The 27,252-nt window shown below is 40.6% G+C and overlaps 2 protein-coding genes across 3 annotated transcripts in view; one reads left to right on the top strand and one right to left on the bottom strand.

Annotated features, from left to right (window-relative positions):
* The window catches only part of LOC118358339 (inositol polyphosphate-5-phosphatase A-like), a 44,868-nt gene extending 29,327 nt beyond the window's left edge, over positions 1 to 15,541 (top strand). The window contains exons 5-16 of the mRNA XM_035736056.2: positions 3,643 to 3,706; positions 4,342 to 4,445; positions 4,689 to 4,741; positions 5,444 to 5,563; positions 5,678 to 5,762; positions 5,865 to 5,960; positions 6,058 to 6,132; positions 7,541 to 7,614; positions 7,726 to 7,837; positions 7,947 to 8,015; positions 8,120 to 8,179; positions 9,310 to 15,541. Of these exons, the coding sequence (XP_035591949.1) occupies positions 3,643 to 3,706; positions 4,342 to 4,445; positions 4,689 to 4,741; positions 5,444 to 5,563; positions 5,678 to 5,762; positions 5,865 to 5,960; positions 6,058 to 6,132; positions 7,541 to 7,614; positions 7,726 to 7,837; positions 7,947 to 8,015; positions 8,120 to 8,161 (894 nt within the window). The 3' untranslated portion in view covers positions 8,162 to 8,179; positions 9,310 to 15,541. The remainder of the gene's footprint in view (positions 1 to 3,642; positions 3,707 to 4,341; positions 4,446 to 4,688; positions 4,742 to 5,443; positions 5,564 to 5,677; positions 5,763 to 5,864; positions 5,961 to 6,057; positions 6,133 to 7,540; positions 7,615 to 7,725; positions 7,838 to 7,946; positions 8,016 to 8,119; positions 8,180 to 9,309) is intronic.
* Positions 15,542 to 17,520: 1,979 nt separating this feature from the next.
* On the bottom strand, positions 17,521 to 20,563 carry nkx6.3 (NK6 homeobox 3). 2 transcript variants are annotated; one of them, XM_035736055.2, is made up of 3 exons: positions 19,704 to 20,563; positions 18,783 to 18,952; positions 17,521 to 18,613 (listed from the first exon to the last, which is right to left on the bottom strand). In XM_035736055.2, exons 1-3 carry the CDS (start codon positions 20,113 to 20,115, stop codon positions 18,395 to 18,397), a joined length of 801 nt encoding a protein of 266 aa, XP_035591948.1. In that variant the 5' UTR covers positions 20,116 to 20,563; the 3' UTR covers positions 17,521 to 18,394. The 2 variants fall into 2 exon arrangements, with proteins under 2 accessions (XP_035591948.1, XP_035591947.1); XM_035736054.2 differs by having other exon boundaries at positions 17,521 to 18,625; positions 19,704 to 20,562.
* Positions 20,564 to 27,252: the final 6,689 nt, after the last annotated feature.

Genomic DNA, 27,252 nt, shown 5'->3' with positions numbered 1-27,252 from the left:
CTACTGAATGCTGAATGATATAACAGCTAGTTCCATGTTCAAATGTTATGGGATGCATTTTCTCCATTGTTTTTTATGATGGGCCGCTCTGGTAGGCCTACATTATGACCAAAAAGTCACAGTAGCCTACTTGGCCTACTTTGCACAGCCATTGAAGAGGAGTGGGACAACATTCCACAGGCCACAATCAACAGCCTGATCAACTCTATGCAAAGGATGTGTGTCGCGCTGCTTGAGGCAAATGGTGGTCACACCAAATACTGACTGGTTTTCAGATCCACGTCCCTGCCTTTTTTTTACAAGTTATCTTTGACCAGCAGATGCATATACAGTGGGGCAAAAAAGTATTTAGTCAGCCACCAATTGTGCAAGTTCTCCCACTTAAAAAGATGAGTGAGTCCTGTAATTTTCATCATAGGTACACAACTATGACAGACAAAATGAGAAAAAAAATCCAGAAAAATTAGGGGGAAAAAATCCCAAAAATCACATTGTAGGATTTTCAGACTTACAGAAAACGTTTGACCTCTGTCAACAAAGGGTATATAACAAAGTATTGAGATAAAGTTTTGTTATTGACCAAATACTTATTTTCCACCATAATTTGCAAATAAATTCATTAAAAATCCTACAATGTGATTTTCTGGATTTTTTTCCCTAATTTTGTCTGTCATAGTTGAAGTGTACCTATGATGAAAATTACAGGCCTCTCTCATCTTTGTAAGTGGGAGAACTTACACAATTGGTGGCTGACTAAATACTTTTTTGCCCCACTGTAAGTATTCCCAGTTATGTGAAATCCATAGATTAGAGTCTAATGAATTTATTTAAATGTCCTTATATGATCTATAACTCAGTAACATTTTTGAAATTGCTGCTTGTTGCCTTTATATACAGTGTCTGTTCAGTATAGTTTGACCTAGGGTTGCAAAATTCCTGGAACTTTCAATATATTCCCTGGTTTTCCCTAAATCCCAGTTGGATGTTTCCCTGGTTTTGATCTCCGTGTGTGATCTCCGTGTGTGATCTCCGTCTGGTTTTGATCTCTGTGTGTGATCTCCGTCTGTGATCTCCGTCTGGTTTTGATCTCCGTCTGTGATCTCCGTCTGGTTTTGATCTCTTTGTGTAGGCAGGACCTTGGGTTACATGCTGAGCTTGTATATTTGACCTGTGAAAGGAATAGAAAAACCAACACACTTAACTGTTGTATCCTTTTGTAGAGTTCATTGCAACATGACAGTATGTGGGTGGGAATGTTTCTCAAAGTTATAGTATGATGAACTGTATATTCTGAAAGTTACAAAGTGTGAGTACACACAGAGGCCATGTGTTTAAAGGCTGGTTTATACACTTGGTCTTGGCTCTATCCTCTGCACCCCCACCTCTCTCTAAATGTAACTACAGTATATGACTGTGCGTCAGTACAGCACTAAACTGCCATTATAGAGCTGTAGGAGGCTGTCTCTGTCATGGATGCTGTCTCAATCTCCACACCTGTCATACTGCCAGCTCTCAGACCAACTCTATCTTCAGCCTCCTTTCCAATGGCCTCTGTACCTGAAATAAGGACTGTTTGCCAGCGTTTTTTAATTCCGAGCCACATTGTAACTGTCATAGTAGAGCCTGGTTCCTAATGGTCTGGCAGGTCAACACAGTAGTTGTTGTATAAATCCATTCTTGGGAGGGTCCATCCCTATCACGTGCAGAGTGTGATTAACCCTAACCCCACCCAGGTGAGACCCTAACACTGGAGCCCTGACAGTGGGGGTCAATGGATCTGTCCACACTCAAGAGTGTGTGAAGTGGAGGGGAAAGTCAATGGCCAGGTGTGGGGAGACAGGCCAAAGTCAATAAATTTAACTCTAGATTAAAACTATTGATCCCAGGCCATTTGTAAACAATAAATAAGGGCTGAGGGGAGTGGCGGACAGCTGGGACTATGTTTCCGCTGTGCTGAGGTGTCTGCGCCCCTCCTCCCCTGCCCTAAGAGGGCTGCAGCCCCCAATGCCTCATTCTCATTTCTCCTGTGCCACCCACATTGATTTTCAATTTGTTTCTCTTTGGCTGTGGATCATCAGCTCCCTGGCCAGGAGAGGCTGAGGGATAGGGGGGAGGGGTCTCTGTTCAAAGGGGCTGTGAGGAGGGAGGCAGGCATGCAGGCATTCCCTGTACAAATGGTGTTTTGATAAAAAATCACTTGTAAGTCGATAGTTTTTTATTAAACTGTGCACAAACCTGATTGATGAAGATAGGTGGTTGGCAGAGTATGTGGACGAGAACCTTTCTGTGTGTGTGTGTGTGTGACATTAAGGTTTTTGAGAAAAGGTACAGCAGACGTTTACAGTCATAAAACAGTTTTATGGTTTTAAGAATATCAACAACCAAAACATCCAATGCTACTGATACCTTCACTATATATACAATACATTATACAATGTTTCTTAGGTCGGTAAACATTCTTAAAACTGCCACCATGTTTTCTTCAAAACTGATCTAATGCTCAAAGCAAAATAAAATGTGATGTAATTTAATAACCGCTATAACCAAGGGATTCAGTTTAATTAGTCGGTGTTAGATCGAACTTTCGAGACCCTCCGTTTAGTCCATACCCCCTCTCTCTCCTCTAACCCCCAGCTAACCCCCCTTCCTCCCCCAACATAACATGGACAGGTCTATCCCTAATCGCTGGTCACCCGGGCTAGTTGAGTAGGGACAGCTCCATCCCATTAAATGAGGATTGCTCTGGCAGTGAAGATGAATGGTCTCTTCAGGGAGAGATCTCTCTTGCGGTCTGAGACCCTCTGGGTGCCGCCATATTCTTCTCCGTCCCCGAGTCGCAGCCGCCAAGGCGGCAGTCAGCAGCCGTACTGCTTAATACCTTTTAAATTGTTTTAATTTTCTGTCTTTATTGATCTCAGGGTTTGATTAATCAGATCATTGAAGCAGGCAGTTAGTACAATCAAAATTGTCAGCCCATGTCAGGGATGATTAGGTGCTAAAGTGTGTTTGTGTGCTTGCGTGTGTGTATATGTGCGTGTGCCCGTTTGAGTGTGTACTGCGTACATGTTATTGCAGTAAGACTGTATGTTTCTGTGGAGAAGAGTGAGTTGAGCATAATATAATTGCTTGAAAAAAGGGGAGGATTGAAGGCCGGGTGTGTGTGGCAGGAGACTAGATCTACTGTAGATTGGGATGGTTCATGATAATAATGGAATCAGAATCAGATCATGTTGGATGACTCAGACATTGGGTTGTTTCTTTAAGTCATTATGACTGTATTTTACCACTGAAGCCTGAGTGCTGCGTCAGACCAACATGGTCTAGCATGTCTCCTGTGCATGTCGAAGTGAATGAAGCTGTTTCGCAAGAAATGATAACGTTGAAACTTGAAATAACTATTTGGCAGGGATTCAAACTATAAGTGAGAACTGTACAAGGTATTTCTTGAAGGATGCAATATTGGAAAATCAGACATTCTATATTCACTAACAGGAAGAAAAAAATCTGTCAACCTGTACTGTACTAGCTAATGTACATAATAAAATTGCAACTTTAAATCAAACTATACTATCATCAATACAGCAAACTGCCATTCTCAGCGATTGTTTAAATGAGCTTGTATTTTATTATTTGTCCTTACAGGCCTTGGGAAGCATGTACTTCATCCATAAGTCATTGAAAAACATCTACCAATATGATTTTAATGGTAAGGACATTACAATCATATCTGTATGACATCATTATTGACTTTGAATAACAAAAGATTAATGACATTTTGTTATCACCTTATGATGGATCACTTCCATTCAGGCCCTGCACATGGCGATAATTTCAGAACATCTGCATCAGTCCTGGTGTGCAAACTTGGCCCTTTGTAATATATCATGATTATAATATAATTAGAGTTTGGCACAAAAGAGTTTAGGAGGAAGCAAGATCAATTTTGTATGTCAGTCTGGAGATTCCTGTCTGTATTTTTATACAATGTGTCTGATCATCTTTTGAATGTCGCCGGGGGATGGACACCTCTTTTGGCCCAGACATATCAGTGAATCTGAATTGAAAGTGGGATGTATTATTTTCTTGTTGCATAGTCCAGTCACGTTAGGCATGGAAAAAGCTCTTCAGAAAAGGCTTATGGAAGAGCCATTAACATCCCAGGCCTGCCATGTTCTGTGTCGCCAGTCAGATCAGTGCACAGTGACCAAACACTGCCTAATGGCCTCATTATAGGTTCTCTGATCACATACGGTGCTGTTATAAGCTGAACGTCACTTTATTGATTAGTGTTTGCATGTTTTCTCACTATTTTACCTTTCCACGCCTCTCTCCCCCTCACAGTTAAGGATTTCAAAACAGTGTCTGGACAGAACAAGTATGTAGGCTCCCTGGATGAAGTAACCACAGTGGAGAAAGAAAAATTCCTGAAGAATTTCTGGCCCGATGTAAGTGTGTGTGTGTGGGCTGGGAGAGGTCAGGGTGGGCCGGGATGTGTTGGGACAAATGGGTCTATAGGGGCTGAAGGGGGAGTCTGCCCAATCTGACAGGGATATGAGAAAAATTGTATTGAATAATCAATAATTACCAGAATGGCCCTCCAATGAGTTAGTTAAATGGTGCTATTTGTTGAACATTTCACATACAAAACATTCATCGTTATAGCTTCTGTTGTGTGATGTGTTTTGCAGTTCAAATGGTCGAGGAAGGGCTTTATGAGGACCCGGTGGATCATTCACAACCAGTACGTGCTCTACTCTACTCTACATTACTCTACTCTACTGTCTACTATCACAGCTCATCAATAGACAGGGACCCACAGAGAGAGAGGCTGCTCGAACAGTCACAGCCTGCTGTCAGCCCATTGCTCACTGCTACTGCAGTGGTTGAAGCTGAAGCTCAGCAAACACCCTTGGTTTCCTCTGCACAATAGTTACTATTTGCCCTCCTGTGTCACTACCACCGGGTCTTAGACAAAAGGAGTTCATGGGCAGAGTGCTACAAGGTCACCCTGTAAGTAAACACAGCCTGCCAGTTGTATGCACATTAATTGTGTTCAGGTGGCAGCAGCAGAAAAGGAGTTAATGCTTGGCACAGGAGACAAATGTGTTTCTTTGTGGACTAGCATGGATGTCGAGTGCACTCACTAATAAGTAAGCTCTTCATAACTACCACTGAACAGTTCCCACACATACACACGTGTAGATTTGATAGAAGGCAATAACAAATATCTTCCCAATAATTTAGTTTTTTCATAGATCTGCCTGCCACTTCTCACTTTGTGTGTGTGTGTGTGTGTGTGTGTGTGTGTGTGTGTGTGTGTGTGTGTGTGTGTGTGTGTGTGTGTGTGTGTGTGTGTGTGTGTGTGTGTGTGTGTGTGTGTGTGTGTGTGTGTGTGTGTGTGTGTGTGTGTGTGTGTGTGTGTGTGTGTGTGTGCTCTCGGCAGGGGTCTGGACCTAGTCAACGTACACCTCTTCCACGATGCCTCCAACCTCATTGCCTGTAACACCAGTCCCTCCATTTACTCAGACAACCGCCAGAAGGCCCTGAGATATGTCATCAACAGGTAGGCCTGTCCATTCTCAGCTTTGGAGAACAACTCAAGTGCAACTACTTGAGAGATATATAAGGCTTTTGCATTGAGCCCACTTCGATTAATACCACTGTCGTTTCCTTCCAGGATATCAGACAGCAGCTACACCCCACTCCCCTTCTTCCTGTTTGGGGATTTCAACTTCCGCCTGGACACCCTTAGCCTGGTCCAGGTATTATTACATGGCCCACTTCCTTAACAATTTCACGAGAATCTTTACTAATGGTTAGATGACTATTGAGTTTTAGTTGACCGAAGTGTGTGTGTGTTCCAGAACTTGTCCACTTCAGCAGTGGTGCAGACAGTGAAGAAGGACAGCAGTAATGAGGTGGAAAAAATTATCTGTGAGCAAAAGGACAATGACCACAAGGTGAGTCTCCACACCCATCAACTTCTTCCATCCTACTGTTTCCCTGTTGTTATTCAGATTCGGAGGTTTACTCTATCCCCTGGTCCTCCATCTCAAGGTTCTTCTCCATATTGAGACCAAGATGTTTGCCTACCTGCACCAGGCAGTGTTCACAGAGGACAACGGCAGAGCGGTGAGAACATTATCTACTGTACACATCAACCACACCCATATTAATCTCATGGGCTACAACTCGCTGCCTTGACAGCAATCATTAATGCCTTGGCGCCAATGACGTGGATGTCGTTTAAGGCAGCACCCCCCCACCCCCACCCACCCACTTCTCTGATTCGGACGGGTTGGGCTGAATGCGGAAGACACATTTCGGTTGAATGCATTCTGTATCCAACTGACTAGGGAGCCTATTTCCCTTTCCCGTCCCTACCAGTTCTAAACCCAAAACAACCACAGAAAATACTTCATTAAATGGGGGCTGAACTTCCTGATTTGGCCTAATTTTTTGGCTTGTCATTAAGAAATGCAGCAGCCATGACTGAAGCCACACGTCTTGTGATGGTGGTTTAATTTGGGTGTCTCGTGTGTATGTGTGTGTGTGGTTGCACATGGCAAGAGTGTGTACATTCACTCTGTCAAAACAGTACACAGTTAGTCACTCACCCTTCTAGATAACTTGAAACAGTCTAACCAGGTCTTGTCTTGAAGTCACCTAGGCTAGCTAGTGCTTGCCAACTTCTTTCACCAATTAGCTTCAGCCGGCTGGTGTGCAACGGTGGCAAAGTTGGTTTGACATTCGGTAGCCTATCTCTAGGGCTAGTTGGGAACAATCAATAAATTACACAATGTAAAAGGGACAATATTTTCATGTTGCACATCTTTTAGTTGTCTCATTAAATGCTTTCAATATTTGTATATGAACTTTGACAATTTATAGTTGGTTTTAGGTTTTTAAGCCGTTGAAATTTGGAGCTATTGACATAAAAAATATATTGTCCCATGTATATTGTGTAATGTACTGATGGTCCCTAACTAGCCTGATATGGATATCGAATGTCAAACTAAATTGACCATGGGCATGATTGGGTTGGGTTCAGCTGCACCCGACCCAATCACTTGGATGCTGCCAGCTGTGGGCATGTGGCCAGGATTGAAATGAACTCAACCTAATGAAAACTGTTATGGTAGACTTCATGCTGAGGAGTATTTCTGTCTGTAAAAAAAAACATTTTATGAGTAAAAACTCATTCTGATTGGCTGGGCCTGGCTCCCCAGTGGGTGGGCCTGGCTGCCAAGTGGATGGGCCTATATGCCCTCCAAGGGCCACCCATAGCTGCACCCCTGCCCAGTCATGTGAAATCCATAGATTAGGGTTTAATGAATTTAGATCAATTGACTGATTTCCTTATCTGAACTGTAACTCAGTAAAACATTTGAAATGGTTGCATGTTGCGTTTTAAATATTTTTGTTCAAGTAATGGTGAATTCTAGGTGAAATTGAATATTCACATTATGCAGATCTTTATGGTTTGCAGATACCATGTTTTCAGACCACCAGTAATTGTTAATCCTTCTATATCCCTCAGATTCTGAAGTATGACAAGGAGATCTCAGCCTTTCAAGATGTCATTACAGAGGAAGACATTCTGTTTCCACCCAGGTAAGCCTCATCCCTGGCAGGCCTGGTACTATTACGATCAATCCCTGTTACAATGCCTAAGGAGTGTTACTGCTGACACTATCACTGCCATGCTGTGTGTCTGTCTGTCAGTTACCCATACTGTGAGGACTACACTAAACCCACCCAGTACATGAACACTCGCTGCCCCTCCTGGTGTGACCGCATTCTCATGTCTCACACTGCCCAAGATATCATCCACAGGGTGAGTCACTTGGCAACACTCTGCCATCCACACTTCATGGATTAATTGATGTATTTACCATAGATCCATGTTCTACAGGCCTATTAAACAGCTGTGTGCTTCATTTTAGAGAGATGATGGAGCGAGCAGTGTTGTTTACAACACAATGGGCCCTAATGTCTGCATGGGAGACCACAAGGTATTGTTTTTTTAAATATAATGTAACATGTCTGGTCTTGAAAATGGCCCTTGATAAACAGAAGGAAACGTATGTACCATTGTGTATTTCTCCTTTTTTCCTAGCCTGTATTCTTGTCCTTTGCACTGAAGACGAATGGCCATTGACAAGGATCCCGCTCAATGGTAAGAGTATATGTGCTAGTGAGTGTGTAGTATATGTTGTGTAGGTATACAGGACCATAACCAGGGGTCACTCTGAAAGAGCGATTACAGGCCAAAATCATTTCCAGTTCCTGGGCCTTATTCCCCAGAGAGCCAAAGGCCAGGCTGGTCCAGTGGAGTGCTGTGGGGATGAACTAAGATGAAGTGGCTCTGTGGACAAACTGTCTCCTTTGTGCATAATGTAGTTTAATGTCACTTCTGTTGATCTATGTCTATAGAATGTTCTCTTCTGTCACTGTGTGTAGCTACACCAAGCCCAATGTGGGACCTCTGTTCATTCATTACCAGACAGATCGCCGGCCAGAGAGACATGCATCGTGCAGAGCAGTGTATTGCCATTTTTACGCCTGTGATTTTGTTTTGCTGCCTGTTATATGGCTTTTTCATAGGATGGTTTTCTCCTCTATGAGGATTCCTCTTCAGGAGGATCTAAAGGTGATGAAAGCCATTTCAGAAAGGAAACACCACATAAAAATATGTTTAACCATTTATTAAAGAATTAATAATGCAAGTCTTGGCGATATAGGCTCTGCTCCTTCAGGGTAGCTCACAGCCCAAGCAAAGCATCAATATATAAAATGACCTACAAGCAGTGAGCGTGGATGGCTATACCAATCCCCCAGCAGAAAAACAGAACCTAACAGGTGGAAGCTGGTTTGGTGGTGGGAACAAACGCATACTAGCAGTAGCAGCAAGCGGCAGTAGGATGTTTGAACAGAACCTGTCAGTTTAAATGGACCGCCAAATAAGGTAAGCGGGATTGTTACTAGCATCTAATTAGATGCACTCAGGTTCCCTTTCTGAACTGGCTTTGCTTTATGCATCGGAAGAACTTAGGCCTGTCAATTAGCTTTTCAATGAGATGGACAGCATTCCAAATCATATGTGATGATCTGGTCTGCCATGCCTCTCCTGGTTCCATCTATGAATCCAGTAGGATTTCACCCAATTTGGACTTTTATGTTTTATTTTTTTGTAACTCCTTTAACCAATCTTATATAATTCATTTACACATTGAAATAACAAATTATTTATAGATGTTATGTTTTCCTTGTGGATGGTAAAGAGTGTATTAACTTTTCTCCCTTTAGGTATGCCAGTATCTATCCAACACAAGTCCCACTGGCCATCACCATCACACTCCCACTCCACTATCTGTACCAGAGGATAAACAGAACAGCTCGTAGCCAGTCACGGGACCCAGCCTCTCTCTGATGTACATGCAGTCAGTCAGTATCCACCCAACCAGGTTCCTCATGTTCTCTTCTCCTCTCACTCCAAGTTATTGATTGCCATGGCTTGGGTGACATCACCACAGATTTGATCATCAGCATTATGGATTTTTTTTGACGGACAATTTGCTCTGTCCTGTGCTCGGCCATATATCTTAAATCGTCTGACCCCAAAATACACAGAGATGCAGGGGGTATTTTCTGGAGTCCTACCTTCAGTGCCCGACCATTGGAACCAGAGTATGTGTGGCAGTTTGCTGGATGGAATAGGGCCAACGAAAAGACAATGGGACTGCTGGTCTTGTCATGGAGGGCACCGGTCTGTCCCAATGGGATTAAAGAGACATGTGAGGACACACACACTGGCATCTTGCCAAGTAAATACCCTAACTTCAGCTGATCAAACGGTTTTCAAGTGTCAAGGGTCTACGGTTAAGTATTCCTTCTGACATCCCTGAATGGAATATGCATGCATGCTTTTCAGTTGTATTTTAGTAGTCTTTCATTTTACCTATTTATTTTCTAACTTTTAACTGGTTACTATCAATATAAGTATGCTTAAAACAAATATTCAGAAACACAATAAACAAAAGCTACTACAGTATTTCAATGCACCGTCAGCATGTTTGGCCAGGTTGCGTCCCTCTTCAGAATAGAGCAGTAGCATAATATACATTTCTCTGTGCATTCTCATGTTGTGTTGTCTTTTGTTAAAAACATACATTTCACCAGTACATACAGTGCCTTCAGAAAGTATTCATACCCCTTGACTTATTTCACGTTGTTGTGTTAAAGCCTAATTCCAAAAATGGATTCAATTTTTAAAAATCTCACCCATCTACACACAATACCCCATAATGTCAAAGTGAAACATGCTTTTATACATTTTAGCAAATTTATTGAAAATGAAACACAGAAACATCTCATTTATGTAAGTATTCAGACCCCTGAGTCAATACTTTGTAAAGGTCGATTACAGCTGTGAATCTTTTTGGGTAAGTCTCTAAGAGCTTTGCACACCTGGATTGTACAATATTTGCCCGTTATACCTCTTAAAATTCTTCAAGCTCTGTCAAGTTGATTGTTGATCATTACTAGACAGGCGCTATTAAGTCTTGCCATAGATTGTCAAGCCGTTTTAAGTCAAAACTGTAACTAGGCCACTCAGGAACATTCAAAGTAATTTTGGTAAGCAACTCCAGTGTAGATTTGGCCTTGTGTTTTATAAAAAATAAATACCTTTTAACCCTTTTTTTCTCTCCAATTTCGTGGTATCCAGTTGGTAGTTAGTCTTGTCTCAACACTGCAACTCCCGTACGAGAGTCGTGCATCATCCGGAACACAACCCAGCTATGGTGCTAGCAAAGACTTATAGATGACCTGGAGCCAGTGGGTTTTGCGACGAATATGTAGCGAGGGCCAGCCAACGAGAGCATACAGGTCGCAGTGGTGGGTAGTATATGGGGCTTTGGTGACAAAACGGATGGCACTGTGATAGACTACATCCAGTTTGCTGAGTAGAGTATTGGAGGCTATTTTGTAAATGACATCGCCGAAGTCAAGGATCGGCAGGATAGTCAGTTTTACGAGGGTATGTTTGACAGCGTGAGTGAAGGAGGCTTTGTTGCGAAATTGTAATCCGATTCTAGGTTTAATTTTGGATTGGAGATGCTTAATGTGAGTCTGGAAGGAGACTTTACAGTCTAACCAGACACCTAGGTATTTGTAGTTGTCCACATATTCTAAGTCAGAACCGTCCAGAGTAGTGATGCTAGTCGGGCGGGCGTGTGCGGGCAGCAATCGGTTGAAGAGCATGCATTTAGTTTTACTAGCATTTAAAAGCAGTTGGAGGCCACGGAAGGAGTGTTATATGGCATTGAAGCTTGTTTGGAGGTTACAGAATGGTGTCGTCTGCGTAGAGGTGGATCAGAGAATCACCAGCAGCAAGAGGGACATCATTGATGTATACAGAGAAAAGAGCCGTCCCGAGAATTGAACCCTGTGGCACCCCCATAGATACAAGATTAGTATTGTGGAGTGAGTATAATGTTGTTGATCCATCGTCAGTTTTCTCATATCACAACCAAAATCACAAAAATCCTGAGTAGTTTCCTTTCTCTCCTCCAACTGAGTTAGGAAGGATACCTCTATCTTTTTAGTGACTGGGTGTATTAATACATCATCAAAAGCCTAATTAATAACTTTGCCATCCTCAAAGGGATATTTGACAGCGCCTGCTTTTTATTTTTTTATTTAGGCTTGCCATAACAAAGGGGTTGAATACATATTTGACTAAAAGCATTTGAACCTTACATTTATTATTCATTTCAAAAGAATTCTTTAAAAAAATCTATTTTGACATTATGGGGTATTGTGTGTGCATCAGTGACACAAAATCTAAATGTAACCTATTTTTAATACAGGCTCTGACAACAAAATGTAGAAAAAGTAAAGGGGTGTGAATACTTTCTGAATGCACTGTACATACTATCCCAGCTCATCCCTCGAACAATCTACTTTTTTTTTTAAATGCCATGCTGAGGTCTCTTTTCCTAACCTCCTTCCATAACTATGGTTATAACTCAGCTTAAATCAATAAGATCGTGTAAAAGACCAGTGGGACCAGATTCAGGCTGGGAGCCCATCAGGTCAGTATGAAAAACGGAAATGCCCTCCCTCCCCCATCGGACCTCTAACTTGGATTCCCACAGACTCTAAAGTATAACATCTACATGCTGCTGAATACTGATTATCACTGGGCTTTGCCTGCCTGCTACTCCACTCTGCTGGGTGTGCTCTCTGGTGGGTTGTACATTGACATATTATGGGGTGGGCCCATGTAATGGACAAACTTATTATGGTTCAACTGTAAGGTTAGTCCCTACTCTACAGGACATTAAGACACCATGATAGCTGGCAGTTATGTAGTCTGTTTTCATTTCTGATGTGTATTGCCTGTGGTACGCAGCTACGTTATTACCATCAAGTGCTTTATTCCACAAACTATGGGCTAGTCCTTTAAAGTAGCTCCTCAAAGTTTCAAATATTTGTTAGTCTTTTTAGAGAATTGAGGAGTGTGCTAATAGAGATGTATCTTGTTCAGGGGAACTGGCTGAATGTTATTTTGTTTTTAATGATGCATTCACCTAATTTTAACATTCTGTCATAAAGAGCACATGATCAACGTAATAAAAAACACAAACATCTCAAGAGGTTTAATAAAACAATTACTATAGAAAGCGCCTATTAAGTGCCAAATAAAGTAACAGGGTTGACAATTTAATCTTACAGTGGCAAGAAAAAGTATGTGAACCCTTTGGAATTACCTGGATTTCTGCATAAATTGGTCATCAAATTTGATCTGATCTTCATCTAGGTCACAACAATAGACAAACATAGTGTGCTTAAACTAATAGCACACAAATTAATGTATTTTCCTTGCCTGTATCATTTAAAGAAAAAGAAGAAAAAGAAGAAAAAGGTCAAGGAGGAAGAGGGAGATTAATCTGGTTGGGGAGAAACTGTATTATATTAGAACTTTTAGTTGTCGTTGTTGCCTACATCATTGCCTACATCATTTAAACATTCACAGTGTAGGTTGGGAAAAGTATGTGAACTCCTAGGCTAATGGAGTCCGCTAACCTGGAGTCCAATCAATGAGACGAGATCGGAAATGTTGGTTAGAGCTGCCTTTGCCCCATGCCTCGAACAAAAGAGATCTCAGAAGACCTAAGATTACAAGTTATTAACATGCATAAAGCTGGAAAGGGTTTCAAAAGTATCTCTAAAAGCCTTGATGTTCATCAGTCCACGGTAAGACAAATTGTCTATAAATGGAGAAAGTTCAGCGCTGTTGCTACTCTCCTTAGGAGTGGCCGTCCTGCAGAGATAACTGCAAGAGCACAGTGCAGAATGATTAATGAGGTTAAGAAGAATCTTAGAGTGTCAGCTAAAGACTTACAGAAATCTTTGGAACATGCTAACATCTCTGTTGACAAGTCTACGACACGTAAAACACTAAACAAGAATGGTGTTCATGGGAGGACACCATGGAAGAAGCCACGGCTGTCCAAAAAAAACATTGCTGCGCGTCTTATGTTTCCAAAACTGCACCTGGATGTTCCACAGCGCTACTGGCTAAATATTCTGTGGACAGATTAAACTACGGTTGAGTTGTTTGGATGGAACATACAACACTATGTGTGGAGGATTCACATACCCTGCACTGTGAATGTTTACACGGTGTGTTCAATAAAGACATGAAAACATATCATTGTTTGTGTGTTATTTGTTTAAGCAGACTGTGTTTGTCTATTGTTGTGACCTAGATGAAGATCAGATCAAATTGTATTACCAATTTATGCAGACATCCAGGTATTTCCAGAAGGTTCACATACTTTTTCTTGCCACTGTAAATCAGCCGCAAATCCCCTTGTGACGGGGAATATAAGCTTGTTGTGTTCAACAGAGTGGAAATTGAATGCAAGCTTCACCCAAAAAATGTAATAAAAAAAAATGTGGACTGTCTATATGTGGGTAACAGTTGGCGTGTTGTTCTCGACCGGCTCAGTTCTCCACCACAAAACACCAGAAAATGGACAAAAAGTAGAACCAGCTCAACTGCTTTTACACTGATATGAAAATTAGATGTTCATTTTTCTTTTGGAAAAAATATATTTAAAAATGAGTAGTTTAACCATATTAAATGAAGAGTTCAGTTCACGTAACAGGGTTGGCCTTAAAATGAGTAACAGACATAAATGAATTACTAATCACATTAAATAAATTATCTTCAGAAATGACTGTCAAAGCAACAAAATAGCTAGGGCTTTACAATGATGGTGAAAAGTTGGAGAAGTGTTGGGGTTAAGTGGGTTAATCTTCCTAGAAGTCACAGAGGGTACATGGAGAGATGTTTAGAGTCTTTACTCATCTGATTTATTGAATTATCTGTGTGGTCTATATTAAAGGGCACTTCATTGAATATAACTGGCTTTTAAAATGAAATATTTGTGCATCATCTATTCTAAAAATATCAAATGGATGCAAAAGGCACTCATTTCGTGGAACGACCCATCTATTGTTTTACTGTTTCAGTTACTGTGATCAGTTTAACTTCTGCCAAATCACTATAACTTGTTTACCATACAATTATTTTAAGTGAATGTGTCTGGAATGGATGTCTGATATCACAGCCACACACAAAATCACATGCAAGTATGCACATGCACACCCAGGCACATGCACACCCAGGCACATGCACACCCAGGCACATGCACACCCAGGCACATGCACACCCAGGCACATGCACACCCAGGCACATGCACACCCAGGCACATGCTCACACAAACACACGCACAGTTCACAACATTTTAAGCTTGAAACCACTATATTATTTTGGTTGAAGTAATTTTATTGATTTGATCTATTTTCCGTGTTCTATGTTGATTTGTGCTGCAGCAGTTCTTTGTTCATTGTCCATCCTCTGTATTTTCTATGAAGTGGATGGCTGGTTTGCATCATTTTGTTTTATTACAGACTAATTCAAAGACTTTTAATATATAATCATGGTTTTCATATTATTTTATAGTTGTATGTGTTATTCAGAATGCACAATGCATATTAATGACTTATTTATATTACTGTTATACTCCCTATATTTTGAGGTGGAAAATGCATCATTTGTAATCAATCTTCCTCTAGTATGTGTTGACTGATTTACACTCAATCTGCTGTGAAGTAATTGTAGACTGATAATACCAGGATTCATTAGTTCAAATGTATAGATCCTTTTAATCTGTACCCTCTCAAATTTCCTTACGTTTGTTTACAATTAATGATTGATGTGTCTGCGTGGAAAGTGCAAGGCCCACCTGTCAATAACATATTTGTAGTAGTTGATTCATGGTATGGTCAACATATTCTAATAATGCCCTCCGGGGAATGCTCTTGGTTTGGAGTTCAACATGAGGCCAGTAGTATTGTTAGATGGAGTGGACTAATGTTTGTCATTTCTGGTCGAACACAAACAAACACTACATTCTTGTAATGCTTCCAGTTTTGTAAATAAATGTTGACCACTGCAATTACATTACTGTATAACTCTCCCTTCATGAGATTCTACCTTTGCAAAATCAATATCAATTTTAGAGCTACTAGCTTGTTTCTTTTCAGTTGGCATTCTACTTCCAATTTATCTTCGAGTTGTGCAAGGATTTTCCTTTTGGCAGGTAACTCTGATCACTATTGGGCTTTCTCTTTCAGTCACACCAGGGCTCTGCATAACACAAGCATTGCCATGTGATTTCGAATACAGCTCCTTATGTATGGTTTCACTCCAATGCTTATCGACAACACTGGATGCAGCTGGTTTGTAACATACCACTGACGACGTACCACTCCTTTAATGTAGGCCTAATGCATGAAACGAGAATGCCTGGACTTTCCCATGCTCGTGGTGAAGTGTCCTTAAACAGTTCCCATCAACTGGGTTACAATGGGTTATACTTGCTGTCAGGGAGGAACACACACAGATCACTGCAAGGTGTTTTGGAGAGGTCATGCTGAAATAGGTCAACTTTTATTTGATTATTCTCATGCTAAATGTCCATCTGGACCTTACACACTCAACTTGAACTTATTATGGCCATGTTATTTATTTCCATTCTATGGTTTGAGAATCCAGCCCAGCCTGAGACTTGCCTCTTTGGTTGGAGAGAGAAAGTGAAGCTGCGTATTGATAGGACTTTGTGTGAAGTAGATGGGATATTAAACGTGCCCTCTCAAGGTGGAATGGGCTGGCTGTTTCGGACGGTCAGAACTGGCCAAGTTGTTTCGATCAATACCCTTTAAAACTCCAGAAAGGAAAAGCCAACTGAAATTGTGAGTTGGTCTGAATCCGATCCTCACAATTATTGCATTTTGGAGGACAAATGTTGATCCAATAACGTTGCCTTGGATTTATCAAGTGCTAGGCAAAATAATCAGCAGAAAAAGTACAGTCTGCAGTCAGCAAATGTAAAATGCGCACCAAAAACAATGGAAATTACCTGCCCTGGCCTAGATGCTGAAAGATTTAAGTAAAGCAGATTCCATGAATATGCAAGTCTCATTTATGAAGAGCTTTTGCAGTTTCACAGAACTGGGCTCTTTGAAATCTTTTTTTTTTCACTTTCATACGAAGCTGCACAAGAACTGAAGTGTTCTGGGAGTTTCCTAGATTCAGTGATACAGCACAGGCTTTATTTCCCAACCATGCCAAGACTGATATCAATGTTGCTCTTCTCAGAGATGGGTTTCCCTGCCTTTTCTCTCCTGTGTATAGAACTTTTAGTAGTAGAAAGGTATCTGGTATAGCATATTCATATGGTTATATTCTCTAAGTTTGTAGTCTGTATGCTGTTGCTGTTAACATATCTCTATCCTGAACTGTAGAGCGACCTAACTCTTGACGTTAGCGTCTTGTTAGTCTCAGAAATCCCAGACCTGGAGCATTGTTCACATTGTGGGAGACAACCCGTCTGCCTAGGGAGACTAGCATCTTGTTGATGTTTAACTATCAACAATTGCATAATTGTTTCAACAGTACAACAAGCACAATGCATATTTTCCCTGGTGCTGGGCACACCCTCACACACTTCCGTAGCATCTGTCCTAATGACAAACAGCACTGAGCTGCAGGGGCCAGGGGTGAGAGATATTCAATTAGTGAATGAAATAGAATAGTGGCATTGATTTTGTGATGGCGTGGATGGGTCTGATGGCTTTGTCTTCTACACAGAACAGTTCAGCCAGTCCAATTCCAGCACCCTGGTAACTACATAGATCACCTTGGGATTGGCCTTTGACCCCTCACTTCTGCTCAATGATTGTGCCTTTCTACCCACCATCTGTCTAAACTGTCACTTTTAATGTATTAACTACTCTATTGCTGATGTAGACTTCAATGTCTGTTTAGATGTCAGATACAGCACAGTATAAGTTGTTTGTTTGGGGATTGTTGTCTTTTATATGAAAACAATTACTGAAAAACCAAGGCATGACACAATCATTGTACCATTGTATTCAATAAATAATTCACAATAATTTATTGTACAATTAAAAATGTCATCATTCATTTACATTATCCTTATGCAACTTAATTTGGATGCGCAGAAACCCTCAAATGTCATGAAAGCTTGCATGTCTGCATGACATTAGCTAACACATTAGTCAAAATAAAAGGTCAAGACTTATCTTGATATGTGTACCCTCAACGCCAGTGTTAAAAAACAAAAACAGCATTGTCAGGCTCCCAATTAAATGAATCAGAGTTAATAATAGAAATATTCTGTGTTCATAGTACAGCAGTTGACTGACATGGACATTCAATATTAAGAGTACAACGAGCAAATTAATTTGATGAACTGAAACAAAAAGTCCTTGACCTGAAGTGTTTATTCTACTCAAATAAAACAGGTACTGTCAACTGCATTATCCATGGTTTACATATCTATTTAGCTTTGGTCTGCTATAATGTGTATGTACACATGAGAAACTATTTCTTTTCACGTTTGATGCAACCATCATGGTGCAGCTGAGGATTATAGGTCATGATGGGTTTCCTACATAACAGTTAACCATTTGCCTCATTGAAAGTCATTGATGAATTCTATTTTCAATGTAAACTGTTTCACCCATCATTTAATGGTAACATCTTCCCTCTGTTTCCATTATGGTTACAAATATGGTACGTCAAGGCATCACTTCACGGGAACCGTTACCTTTTTTCTCCTTAAACTTACTGCATTATAAATGTGCCTTATTTTGAACATGCTTGAATATTTAGTTGTGTGTCTGTACTACAAAATGTGTTTAATGCTACCCCTTGCTACAACATGCACATCTGATGTGTGTGTCTGTGTGTCTGTGTGTCTGTGTGCGTGGCAGCTTTTGTGTTTATGTGTCAGACGTGATGTGGTCCAAGGCGGAGTACAGAGAAAGCCCGGCGGTGTTTGCGCAGAAGCAGTCGTATCTTCTCGTCGTCCGAGTCGGGATCCAGAGGCTTGTTGTACTCCTCATCCTCCACCTCGTTCTCCGAGGCCTCCCCTCCCTGCTCACCCCGCATCGCCTGGGTGGAGCTGGGCTCTGAGGCACTCTTCTTCCTCCACTTGGTGCGGCGGTTCTGGAACCACACCTGATTTAAATAATTTCTTTACTTAGTGGGATTTCTTATTTTAACCAGCATACATTCAGTTATACAATACTGTAATCCTTTTTACTAAATTAATTCAGATGAAGTGTATAGTCAGTGGATGCATTTAGATCTGTCTATATGGGGACTTTTGCTTTACCTTGACTTGTGACTCTGTCATGCCCAGGGAGTAGGCCAGTCTAGCTCTCTCTGGCCCGGCCAAGTACTTGGTCCGCTCAAAGGTTTTCTCGAGGGCAAATATCTGATGTCCACTGAATGTAGGTCTGGTGTGCTTCTTCCTGCCTGAAATATCCTCTAGATGCCCAATGTCTGGAAATGAAGTATGCATTACACTTATTTTCAATTTACGTCACTTGGAGACTGCATACAAATAGTGAGGTAAATAACGATGGTCAATTACATAGATATTTTTACATATCTGTAAAATATTAGTAGTAGTTAGTCAAATACTCATATTGGAGGAATAAAAATTAATATACAACCAATTGTATAGTATTTTTGGTGTGTTTGTATTGCAGAGATGATCCGATGTAATATTAGATACATTTCTCAATACAAACTTTTTTCATATCTTAAAATGTTTGTGACCTATGCAGAATTATCCTTGTATATCACGTCATCAGATTCCAGATATTTGTATGTGAAGTGAATGAGTCAGCCAAATTCTACGTACACTATCTTTACTGAAAGACTGAATGGTTAGTGATAACCAGTATTTAAACAATGACACATCAAATTACATTATAGATTACAATAGACTGCCATACACTTTATAAAAAAATATATTTACACCTTTAACTAATAGAACCTTGATTTAAAAACTTATGAGAAATTAATTTATTCAAATGTTTTAAGATATTTGTTTTTTAATTAAACAGGAGTTACAAAGTAATTTACACCAAATATATTCATTTGTTTAAGCTTTGAGAAAAAACATGACAAGAATCTAGCTAATAATACAGTTCTCTGAGTATTATGGATGGGTGATATAAGCCATGCCTCAGTCAGTTGGTGTGTGAGTCGTGTGATGTTTAGGTGATTATAGTGCGGAGTTACTCACTGTTATTGCACTGCTGCCTCCCTCCTCTCCACTCGTACTCACTCTCTACCCAGCAGCTGCCACTGCGACCCTTCACGGGGCACTCAGCGCCAGGCTTGGTGAAGCCGCCCAGTGAGGGGTTGTAGTCTGCACGGTTGTAGTAGACCCCCGGGGTGGCCACGGTGCCAAAGCCCCCCATGGTAGGGTATCCAGAGAGCAGGGTGGTAGTGCCTGTAGCACCCATCATGGAACGGCTGAGGATGTCACTGATGCCGTGGGGTGTGCCTGCTGCCTGCAGCTGGCTGTTCAGGCCTGGGTTTAGCTTGTAGTAGGAGTTGGGCACTGAGTACTGACACACAGGTGCCTTTAAGTCCGAGGAGAACTGGTTCAGGCTGTTGTTGAACAGAAAAGACCCCGGTATGTTGGAATCCATGAGAAGTGCCTCCACTTTTAGATTTCACCAACTCACCTAACAAGGTCCAGTCATGAAAAGACCCAGTGCGGCCCACAAAGGTTCACGTTTACCTCTCTCACCAAGACTGGATGAATACGGGTTTGTTGATTGTGTTCTTATTTCTTAATCCAGTCTGTTGATGTTCAAATGATGCTGATGCCAATGTCCCCTATCTGAGGACTAGATTACACCAGGTCACTGGTATCTGCAGAGGTGTCTCTCTAGCTGGCTATGACAGCAGAGGGCTGGTGCCAGCATAAAACCTCTTCACTGTCTTCCTTCACCTGCTTTGTACCATAGTACTGAAGGTGACAGTTCCAAAATCAACATCAGGTGTTGTGAAACCTGAGAAACAGTGTTCACAGTTGCTCCTTAAGACAAATATCTCCTCCCTGCTCTCTCCTCGGGGGTCATAAATAAGCAGTATCTTGAAGTGGAGTGGCACCTTGATAAAGAAAGAACATATTAGAATGCGGCCTTGGATTGGTCGGTCCCGCAGCTTTCGTATTTCTATTGGCTCCCGGGACAAAGCCAAGCCTTCTATTGGAAGGCTGCAGATTAATAGTGTTTTGAACAGGTGGAGTGGGAACTAGTTGCTTTTTGATGACCTGCCATGGCTGGCTCTCTGTGGTGCTGAGGCAGAAGCAGCTTCAACACACAGGTTTAGAATTCTTCTGTTTTTGTCCATAGTATGGCGTATGAACGCTAATTTGGGAAAGACTGATATTGTGATGGATCAGCTTTATCGTAAAACAATAGCTCTGTATCATCTTTACCTTTTTTGTAAGATATTGTGAACAGTGGTTATTATAAAATGTATTGATGCACAAAGGAATCATTGGATTTCTCTTTTGCAGTAAGTTTGATTATAATGTTGATACATTCAGTGACTACCCTCTGTCCATTTTATGCATCATATTTAATGGTGTTCTGTATCTCTTCATACTAATTTGATGAATAGATACAAATACATTTGTTTGTCCTTTGTCTATATTGGAATGTATTTAACGCTCTATGGAAATATAAATATAAACATTGAATTTATTCAACCAGATTATTTCAATCCAACTGTGCATATAAATTAAAATCCTTGCTACATGTAGTAGGGTATATTTATTACAGAAAGTAACAAACAAATGATTATTATCATCATCATTAACTGGTGTATTTGTAATATGCACACGTATAGCTCTGATTTCTGTAGCTGTCTATATAGGCACATTCAAAACACTTTGCTCTTGCCAGGGAAGATGAAAAAGTCAGGGGGAAATGCCAAGGGCATTGCATATTCTTGTGTAATCCTGACGTTTAGAGTTGTCCTGGGGCAATTTAGTGGGAGGAAAGATATAACATGTGACATGCAGATCACTTTTTTGGTTACTCTTTCTCTTTACTATAAATCTGCCAAGTACTTTCCAAAAAAGGTGATTTTAGAACGTACTGTAAATGGTCTGTATCCTGTCACACATGATGATGAACCTGCCAATTCCACAACCTCTAAAGATACAAGATGTAACTTTTTGGGCGACCCGACCAAATTCACATAGACCTGTTCAATGTAAGTTATTTCTATGCTTCCTATTCTTATGTCACAGGAAGGCCATAAAGATCATCAAGGACAACAACCACCCGAGCCACTGCCTGTTCACCCCGCTACCATCCAGAAGGCGAGGTCAGTACAGGTTAATCAAAGCTGGGACCGAGAGACTGAAAAACAGCTTCTATCTCAAGGCCATCAGACTGTTAAACAGCCACCACTAACATTGAGTGGCTGCTGCCAACACACTGACTCAACTCCAGCCACTTTAATAATGGGAATTGATGGAAATTGATGTAAAATATATCACTAGCCACTTTAAACAATACTACTTAATATAATGTTTACATACCCTACATTATTCATATCATATGTATATGTATATACTGTACTCTATATCATCTACTGTATCTTTATGTAATACATGTATCACTAGCCACTTTAAACTATGCCACTTTGTTTACATACCCTACATTACTCATCTCATATGTATATATTGTACTCAATACCATCTACTGTATCTGGCCTATGCTGTTCTGTACCATCACTCATTCATATATCTTTATGTACATATTCTTTATCCCTTTACACTTGTGTGTATAAGGTAGTAGTTTTGGAATTGTTAGTTAGATTACTCGTTGGTTATTACTGCATTGTCGGAACTAGAAGCACAACTTTTCGCTACACTCGCATTAACATCTGCTAACCAGGTGTATGTGACAAATAGATTTGATTTAAATGTGTTTTTTTGCATCTTATACTTTCAGTTTTGTACACCACCTTCAAACACAATCTTTTGGGTTATGGAAAATATATTTCACAGCGGTTTAGATGGTATAATGATTCTCTACACTATGAGTGCTTGTTTTGTCACAAACTGAAACTAGGCAAACTATTAGAATTTTAGCAACTATGAATTGGAGAAGCGATTTCTGCATGTTGCATCTCTCTAACAGAGGGCAGCCAAATGCAAAAACTTTTTTTTACCAAGTAAGTGTATTCACTGCTTCTCATATGGTATATTTCAATGAACACGGTATGAGAAGTGGGTTTGACCAGCAGTTTGGTTTAAGCTTTAAGTCGTCTGTTTATTACCATTAAAGGTTGACTTGACTGAATCAACTTGCTTTGTTTTGAATGGCATCAGAAAAAACTACCTGAAAATATGTTTTTGGAGTTACCATTACACATTTTCAGGATCATCTCAAAAGCACAGTTTTAAATGGGTTACAGTTGAGCGGTAAGTGATGCTATCATGCAAAGTCCCCTGTGAGAGACCCAGCCCTGGCCCAATAGATGACCTGTTCACTGAATCTACAATGGATTTTCATTCAGGTCTATAGGGAAGGCTAATGTAATTTTATGTAGTTAAAAATGACACAAAATGCACATCAGGTCATCCCTCCCAAAAGGTTTCATTTGGACTGAAAGATAGAAAAGTCCAGAAAAAATAGCATGTGGAGATGTTTAAATTGTAATGTGTTATCTTTTAAATCCCGTTCATGTTCTTAATATCTCATGTGAGCTGAACTACAATTCAGTTTTCAGTAGTGCACCAGTGTAAAAGGCCCTTAGTTGACTCTAACATGTTGTATTTTATAACCATTTGAAGAAAAACAAGTTATTAATGGGTGATTCTGCAACTACGGGCACTTCTATGTCTTCAGGGTACATTTTGGGGATTTTATTTAAAAAATATATGTTTCTATTCTTTATGTGTTAAATTCACACTACAATCCCCCAGATTTTTTAACACCTCTCTATCAAGAATTTGAGATACTTTTCAGATGCATTTTATACCTCAATTTCACTGTTTTGCCCTTGTCCCCTTTTTTTGAGGTCCTACTGTTTTTCTATGAGCAAACTTTAATAATTACACATTATATCATGTTATCTACTATGGAGAGAGTCAATTAAGTACAATGATATCAATAATTGTGAGTATGCCCTTTATATTGTTATTTACACAAAATATACCCGTCCTTTGGTAGTGGTGTCATTTCCACCACTGAGGGCAAATTCCTCATTAATAAAGTTTTGGAGAATGTTAATTTAGTTACCACGGAAACTTATTGCGACACTGAAGCGCATGGCTGCAGTTGTTCCAGATGTGATGTCCAGAAGTTGAAGAAAAATCTAGGTAAATATTGCTTGTGTAGAGAATATTTTTATTGTCGGTCATTTCTTAACAGGCTATAGTTTCTTTAATTTGTGGTAGAATTATTATTATTATTAATTTTACTTTTTATGTATTTAGTGTAAACTATATGCTAGCTGTAATACTAGCCAAAGCATGCTAAGCAGTCTGTCATTTTTCTCCAAAAACTGTAGAAGCGTCATTTCCATGACAGTCATTTCCATCACAAACTTAACTGGTGGAAATGACAGAATGTGGTGGAAATGGCAAAATCCATTGTTATTACTTTTTTCATTTTTTAAAATTTAATCATGTTTTAAATTAATTTAATCTAGAAAATTCTCCAAGGTGTGCACAAGTTGAAAACTTAAGTAGTATTTATCTTTTCTTTTAAAAGATGCCACATAAAACAGCACAGAGGTCACAGACATAGAAACAACATGTAAAAAAAGATCCGATACCAGGAACATCTGCAAATAGACAGGAAGACTGGAAGAAAATATATAAGGAAGAAGTGAAATCTATCTCTGAGCTTACAAAGCAAGAACAAATAAGCAAGAGATGGCAATGGAAATGCAATCAACGGAGTAGAAGACAGACTTTAAAGAGAAATGTTGCAATGGAGACTGACCCATCAGGCAACACACCACCTCAGTCACCAGATGACTTGCAGCCAGAACATGAGGCCAACATACCTGCCCCTAACTTACCTGCCACTGATGCACGCCCTGATACCCCTTCCTCATCATCTGCAACAGGAATGAGAAATCAAATACTTGATGGAAGGAAAAAGGTTGGAAGAGGTCGCTCAAAAACACACAGAGATCGTTGCATGGCAAATGTCAAACTTGATAAAACTTTACGGAAAGCTGAAAAATACCCCAAAAAAAGTATAAAATTGGAGAGACAAGATTCCCCAAAGACAAAGACAAAACAGCAAATGAAGGGAACTCCTAAGAACATAAGAAGGAATTTCTTGTTTCAAAATGCCATCATTGCAGAGTTAAAGCAAAAGTATCAAAAACTGTGCAGGGCCAAGAACAAACAATTGGCTTCAAAAATGCTCAGAGGCAACATCCTGAGAAAGTATGGCCTGGTCAGAGGGCAAATGAAAACAGGCCAACAAGTTTTCAACACTCCAGGAAAAAGCAGTGTAACATAATTAGCACAGCCACAGAAAATAAAATCACTAGATTCTGTGAACGTGATGTCAACAGTAGAGTAACAGCAGGAAAAAAGGACACACTAACGAGGAACAAGAAAAAGCAGAAGCGCTTATTGAATGGCACAATTGAGGACCTTTATCAGAATTTTAAGAGTGACAAATCTGAGATTAAAATGTACAACTATGAATTCTGCAAAATAAGTCATTTTTGGGTTGTCAAGCCATCAATCCAAGATAGGGACACATGCCTCTGCAAAACCCACGCCAACCTCCAGTTCATGGCGGACAAACTACAGCATCACAAACTGATCAGCTGCAGAAACATTGAGAACCTTATTGCGTATTTGTGCTGTGAGAACCTGAATAAAGAGTGCATGTACACAGAGTGCTCCTTTTGCCAAGCAAAAGAGCTTAAAACATCTGACTGTGATGCTGATGAGCAGACATGGTGGTTTGAGTGGAAAAATAAAGCTGAAGAGAGAGAAGGAAAAACAAAGAGGGAAACATGGAGAAGTTCACTGTTCATTTGACAGTAAAAGAAAAGGTGTGTGTCACACTGCAGATTCTACTGGAGGACTTCTCCAAAGGATTGAAAGAGAAGGTATGTGTCACACTGCACATTCTACTGGAGGACTTCTCCAAAGGATTAAAAGAGAAGTTGGGGAAACACGTGTACAACATGCGATATCAATACTCCAAACTAAGGGAATTAAAAGAGAATCTGCGGAAAGAGTAGATCCTCATGCATATTGACTTTGCAGAGAACTACCTGTGTAAATACACCAGTGAAATCCAGGCAGTTCACTTTGGTGATTCTCGCAAGCAGGTGACCCTCCACACCTGTGTTGGACATACCACAAATGATACAGTTTCACTTTGCTCACTGAGCCCTTTTATGTGGATGACCCCTATGCAATCTGGGCCCATCTCTCAAAAACACTGGCCTACTTCATTGAGCTCTGCCCATTGGCTACTTTTGGAACCGTACTTTGGCTTAAATTAATTAAATGTCTAACAATGGTTGTTGTTCAAAATGTTTGCAATAAAATATTGTTTTCATACAGTGTTTTTACATAAATGTCCTTGAAAGTCTGAGGTGAAATAAATGCTGGCAAGCTACTTAGCATAGGAAAATGTCTGCTAGCATAGCTAGCTAAACCCCAGTTAGCAGGGTTAGGGTCAGGGGTCAGAGTTAGAATAGGGGCCAGGGTTAGGATTAGAATAGGGGCTAGGGTCAGAATAGGGGTTAGGGTTAGGTTAGGGCCAGAATAGAAGTTAGGGTTAGATTGTTTTTTAGGAGCATATACCCACGTGGGTAATTAAAAGATGAACTGAGATCCACACTCCAGTCCAGTTGGTAGTGGTAATGCACCTTAAAGTTGGTTTCCAACTGCCATATAAAGTCCAAAGAAGAAGAAGCCTGAAGCAGGAGAGATTACTAGAAACAAACTTTTATCCTTTTATCTGTGGATTAATTGTCGGAGTAGAGGACCTTGTGCATTTCAGGTGAAATAATAACCCAATGTTTATATCCCAAGACAAATTAGCTAGCAAGAGCAAGCTAGCTAGCTAAATAGATATAAATGTTAAATGCTTTTCGACCTGTCCCCAAATTTGTAAGTTGGGTGGACACACACCGGATACGAGGTCCAGGGTTGAGAACGCTGGGACACGAGCTTGAGGTCCAGGTCAGAACGCTGGGACACGACCGCCCCCACTCCGACATCAGAAGCATCAGCCTCCAGCACGAACTGACGGGAAGGGTCAGGATGATGGGAGCTGCGGTGAAGCGATGTTTGAGGTCCCGGAACGCCCGGTCAGCAGCTGGAGACCATCTGAACGAAATTTTGGAAGAGGTGCTACAAGCTACTGGGGACTCAAGCTACAGGGGGGAAGCTAGGGTGCTGTAACTCTGGATAAAGCGTCAATAGAAGTTGGCGAACCCCAAGAAGTGTTGCAGCTGCACCATAGAAGTAGGCTGGGGCCAATCCACCTTCCCGGGATCCATTTGCACACTCCCTGCGGTGATGTTGAAACCCAGAAAAGGGATGGTGGAACGATGGACCTCGCACTTCTCTGCTTTTACAAACAGCTGGTTCTCCAGGAGGCGTTGGACAACCTGTCAGATGTGTAGCACATGTTCTTGGGTGGAACAGGAGAAGATGAGGATGTAATCTAGGTAGATAGAGACAAACCGGTTCAACATGTCACGGTGAACATCATTGACCAGAGCCTGGAACACAGCAGGGGCGTTGGTAAGTCTAAATGGCATGACCA

The sequence above is a fragment of the Oncorhynchus keta genome, chromosome 25 (genome assembly GCF_023373465.1).
Source record: "Oncorhynchus keta strain PuntledgeMale-10-30-2019 chromosome 25, Oket_V2, whole genome shotgun sequence".
NCBI classification, from domain to species: Eukaryota; Metazoa; Chordata; class Actinopteri; order Salmoniformes; family Salmonidae; genus Oncorhynchus; species Oncorhynchus keta.
Note: the sequence above shows the minus strand (reverse complement) of the source record. Positions and strands in the feature narration are given on the sequence as shown.

Excerpts from the sequence above, each read along its gene's own strand:
- nkx6.3 (XM_035736054.2), bottom strand. The coding sequence starts at position 20,115 with ATGGATTCCAACATACCGGGGTCTTTTCTGTTCAACAACAGCCTGAAC. Across the intron at positions 18,953-19,703 it reads GAGGCAGCAGTGCAATAACA|ACATTGGGCATCTAGAGGAT; the intron begins GTGAGTAACTCC and ends CTTCATTTCCAG. Across the intron at positions 18,626-18,782 it reads TGACAGAGTCACAAGTCAAG|GTGTGGTTCCAGAACCGCCG; the intron begins GTAAAGCAAAAG and ends TATTTAAATCAG.